Source organism: Marmota marmota, unplaced genomic scaffold, assembly GCF_001458135.2.
Source record: "Marmota marmota marmota unplaced genomic scaffold, marMar, whole genome shotgun sequence".
Lineage (NCBI taxonomy): Eukaryota > Metazoa > Chordata > Mammalia > Rodentia > Sciuridae > Marmota > Marmota marmota.
In genome coordinates this window covers 1,477-6,491 of record NW_026005639.1, presented here as the reverse complement: position 1 = coordinate 6,491, position 5,015 = coordinate 1,477, and the positions used below count along the sequence as shown (strand labels likewise).

Sequence of the window (5,015 nt, the reverse complement as noted above, 5' to 3'; positions counted from 1 at the left end):
TTTTTTTTAAAGGATGAGTATTGTAGATGGACACAATATTTTTATCTTTATTTATTTGTTTTATATGGTACTGAGGATCCAACTCATGGCCTCACACATGCCGAGGCAAGCATTTTACCACTGAGCTACAAGCCCAGCCCTCACCTTGGTTGTTAATCATGACTTCTTGGCAAGGTTTGAAATATGCAAAGATATATGTTACATAACCACTCACCAATGAGACATGCATCCCTTTTTTCCAATGCATTTTGCTTGCATTCTGATTCCTCAAATGATGTAGCCAATTCATAATTTTTAATTTCAATATCTTCAGTATGGATGTCCTATTGATACAAGAAAAGTTTTAAACAGAGCAAAACACATCTCAAAACAAACAGTTCAAAGACTATTAACTTGTTAACATAAACATCACAAATTTATTCCAATTCTGTAATGGTCAAAACTCACTTGCTTTGTAGAAAAATACTGTGACTTTGTGGAATGTTCTGTTGATATTACAGGTTTGGAAGGAGGGCTTTTATCTACCCAAGGTGCAACAACATCAGTACTAGATGAAACATTTTGTGGCTCTAGGGACCCATCGAAGATCATCTGTGCATTGGTAATGAGGAATTCTACCAACAGGGCCTGATTGGCATATGCAACAAGAGAGGAGGAGATGGTACAAGGAGTGGTTGTAGGCCTGGGCCTCATCAGACAGGGTCCAAATATCACCCCCAATTTTTTTGAGTTCATCAGGTTTTCTTCAGAATGGTCTACAACCCTGAAAAGAAGAACACATAAAGTGTATGAGATTTTCCTAATAGATGTCCTTAATGGTAGTTTACTATGACTTGAGAAGGGTGGAGAAAACTTGGGCTATAGAAGACTACAAAACGTTTGTCAAGGGTAAAGTTTGGTGGGTCTAGGGAAAGAATCCTTTGTTTCATTATGATACTTACCACACACCAAACTGAGTTTCAGAGTACTATATTAGGATAAAATGCATGTAAGTAGAAGTAACTACTGAACTCAGTAGCAGAAGGAAGAAAAACTCCTCTAAATATTGCTCCATCCTTGTATGTGGGATATACTCCCCGTTTCTTATATGGGAAACTGAAACAGCACTGTCAATTTCTCTCTCACTGCCCAGTTAGTTTTCTTTTTTAAAAAAGTAATTTTTACCTAGAGATGGACACAATACCTTTATTTATTTATTTTTATGCAGTGCTGAGTATCAAACCCAGTGTCTCACATGTGCTAGGCAAGTGTTCTATCACTAGCCACACTCCCAGCTGCCCACAGCTAGTTTTCTAGCCTAGATGATTCTCTCTCCTGAACATGTCTCTGTTCTATTGCCACTATCAATGTTCTGGTTTTACTTCAAACACTCTCAGCTTGTTATTTCTATGACGATCCAAAGAAATCTGTCTCTGCCTGGTTTAGCTATCAGGATGATACTAGATTCATCTATGGGTAAAAAAACTGTGATATATATATATATATATAGTGAATAGGGTAGTTTTGCTATTTGTCTTTCAGAGAATTCATCACTGATGTATAGAAATGCATTTGATTTATGGGCATTAATTTTATATCCTGCTACTTTGCCAAATTCATTTATTATTCTAGAAGTTTTCTGGTGGAGTTTTTTGGATCCTCCAAGTATAAAATTATGTCGTTGGCAAAGAATGGTAATTTAAGTTCTTCTTTCCTATTTGTATTCCCTTGAATTTCTTTCACCTAATTGCTCTGGCTAGAGTGGCAAGGATTATGTTGAACAACTTTTAGATGGAATGCTTCCAATTTTTCTTCATTTAGAATGATGTTAGCCTTAGGTTTAGCAAAGAGAGCTTTTACTATGTTGAGGTATATTCCTACTATCCCTAGTTTTTCTAATATTTTGAACATGAAAAGGTACTGTATTTTGTCAAATGCTTTCTCTGCATCAATTGATATAATCATAGGTTTCTTCTCTTTAAGTTTATTGATGTGATGAATTACATTTATTGATTTCTGTATGTCAAACCAACCTTGCATCCCTGGATACACAATTTGATCATGGTGCATTGTTTTTTTTCATACGTTTTTGTATGTGATTTGCCAGAATTTTATTGAGAATTTTTGCATCTATGTTCATCGGGTAGATATGGGTCTGAAATTTTCTTTCCTTGATGTGTCTCTTGCTGGTTTGGGTATCAGGGTGATACTAGCTTCACAGAATGAGGTTGGAAGGGTTTCCTGCTATCCTATTTTGTGGAATAATTTGAAGCCCTTCAAGATATGAATAGTTAAAAAAAACTGTGGTATTTATACACAATGGACTATTACTCAGCATTACAAGAGAATAAAATAATGGCATTTATATGTAAATGGATGGAGTTGGTGAATATCATGAAGTAAGCCAATCCCCCAAAATCAAAGGCCAAAATTCTCTCTGATAAATAAATGTTGATACATAATTGTGTCTCTGGGGATAGAGGAACATTGATTGGGCTCAGGAGAGGGAAGGAAGAGGAGGGGTATGGGGTAGGAAAGAGGGTGGAATGAGACAAACATCATTACCCTAAGTACATATATGACGGCACATGTGGTATGACTCTACATCATGTACAGAGAAATGAAAATTTGTGCTCCATTTGTGTACAATGGATTGAAAGGCATTCTCCTGTCATGTATAACTGATTTGAACTAATAAATTTTTTAAAATTTTTTATTTTATTTATTTATTTGTATGTGGGGCTGAGGTTCAAACCCAGGGCCTTGCACATGCTCTACTGCTGAGCCACAATTCCAGCCACAAAAAATAAATTTAAAAAAAATTTTAAAAAGGAGATCTTAATTGCTGTCAGAAAGGTCTAGCAGGCAAATCTGAATATGTGAAATTCCTGATTCCAAGTTCTTTAGTGTGTATAGAAACAACATGGTCAACTCATCTGCCAGGTATGTAAGATTTTTTATCAAGTCTCTAGGAAGGGTAGCACAGTTCCTGCTACTATTTGCTATATTGTAGCCTAATGAAATCAAATTTTCTAAATGCAAAATGCTTTCTTGTGTCTCCATGTCTGTTTCTCTCTGCCTCATATGCTCTTCTGTACATTCACTACCAAATCACCACTCAGTTCTTAAAATCAGACACAAGGCCTTTTGCCTCTTCTGCTCTATTCCTACCCCCCAAAACTTCCTCTGCATGCCTACAAGCTGTGCACAGCTACTAGTAAAAGGATGATGTTGAACTGTGGTTATATACAGATCTGTACCCCAAGAGGATAAGCCCACAAATAGCAGAAACCCTGTGTTTCCATCCTAGTTTCCCCAGCCAGAGCCTGGCACACAGGAAGCATCTGAGGGAACGATGTTTGCTGCATGAACATGTATTCAATGTCTCCCTCTCCCAACACATAATAAAGACATCCTAAAAATCATTTTGAACATCATAACACAACAATATAAATGTACTGAATACTATTGCCCTGTTCAATTAAAAATGGCTAAGATGGTATAAAAATTCTTACCTCTTAAGATGGATGATAAGGTAATGTAGAGTGTTAAAATTGGACGGTGGCAATTGTCTTAGAAGGTCCTTGGTTTTGAGAAGAATTTGGTTGATTTCCATACACATATTTGGAGATGTGTTGTCTTCAGAGTTGTCCCTTTTGGTGTCCTGTTCTTGGTTAATATGTTGGATGACATTTGCAAGCTCCATAAATTCCTGGTACCATTGGAATAAAACCAATGGTTCTGGTAGCTAAAGAAACAAAATTATATTAAAAATACCTTTGGGCTGAGGTTGTGGCTCAGAGGTAGAGTGTTTGCCTAGCACATGCGGGGACCTGGGTTTGATCCTCAGCACCACATAAAAATTAATAAATAAAATAAAGGTATTGCATCCCGCTACAACCAAAAAATAAATATTTTGAAAAAATCTTCTGCCTGTTTTCTTTGTTAAAGTCAACTATAAGTGAGAGTTACTCAATTAATTTAGCATGTCCCTTTAGATTAACAAAATATAAAGTCAATCTGTATTTATTGATATCTTTTTCAGTACTGGAGATTGAACCTAGGACCTCAAGCATGCTATGCAAGCACTCTAGTACTGAGCTTCATCCCTGCCCTTAAAATTAAAATATATATGTTTGGTAGAGAAGTGACTTAGAAAGCAAATCAAAATCTTGACTATAAATTATATTTATGTTAATAACAAATTAATAGATAATGAGTGAAATTCTAAACTTTAAATGAAGTTTAAGCTTTAAGCTTCATTATGGGATTTTAAAACTCTTCATCTCTATCCTAAACACATTATATTCACATCTGCCCCCCAAATAGCATAATCTTCAGCTGTTTTACTGGAACAAACATAGAATAGTGAACAAAATCTATAAAATGAATCAGAAACCCATGGATTTTATGAGTAAGGGGTAAAAATATCAAAATGCTAAAGAGCACAGATTTTACTTGGGCAAGAATGAAGATTAGCACAAGATAATATGACCTACAAAAACATACTGTCAACATCTCATGAAACTTTAAAACAGGCTGATTTGCCATGAATAGATCAAAAAGAAGTAGTTCTTACAACAAATATCCACTGCCATAATGAATTTCAATGTTTCTACTGATCTACAATAGAAAATTCAGTGAACCATTAGCTACTTGATGTCCTATAATATCTGTGGGAAGTTAAGGTGTTGCCCTGTGATCAGTTTCTATCTTCACCACTCTGGGATCTGAAGCAAGTCACATCACCTCTTGGAGCTTTAGGTCAATGAGTTAGATAAAGGCTACTCTCTAACAATACTGCAAGAATTGAGCACACTTTCCCAAATGAAAGTCTTAGACACACAAAATTCCTCAACAGAATGCAAGTGTATTGTATTGTACCCAATTCATCTCCTCTTCCTGACTGACTAAACAAGATTAAGGATGACACATTATGAGACTTCCAGTCATTCAAAGGTATCAACCTCCATTTCTCAGTTGAGGGGTCTGTAGAATGTGATTAAAGGGTTATCAATGCTTTCCTGGGCTAACAT

The 5,015-nt window shown here is 35.8% G+C and overlaps 1 protein-coding gene across 1 annotated transcript; it reads right to left on the bottom strand.

Moving 5' to 3' along the window:
- Window positions 1-246: 246 nt before the first annotated feature.
- LOC125614653 (rho GTPase-activating protein 29-like) lies at window positions 247-3,737 on the bottom strand. Its single transcript, XM_048797570.1, has 2 exons — window positions 3,495-3,737; window positions 247-763 (listed from the first exon to the last, which is right to left on the bottom strand). Exons 1-2 carry the CDS (start codon window positions 3,683-3,685, stop codon window positions 409-411), a joined length of 546 nt encoding a protein of 181 aa, XP_048653527.1. The 5' UTR covers window positions 3,686-3,737; the 3' UTR covers window positions 247-408.
- Window positions 3,738-5,015: the final 1,278 nt, after the last annotated feature.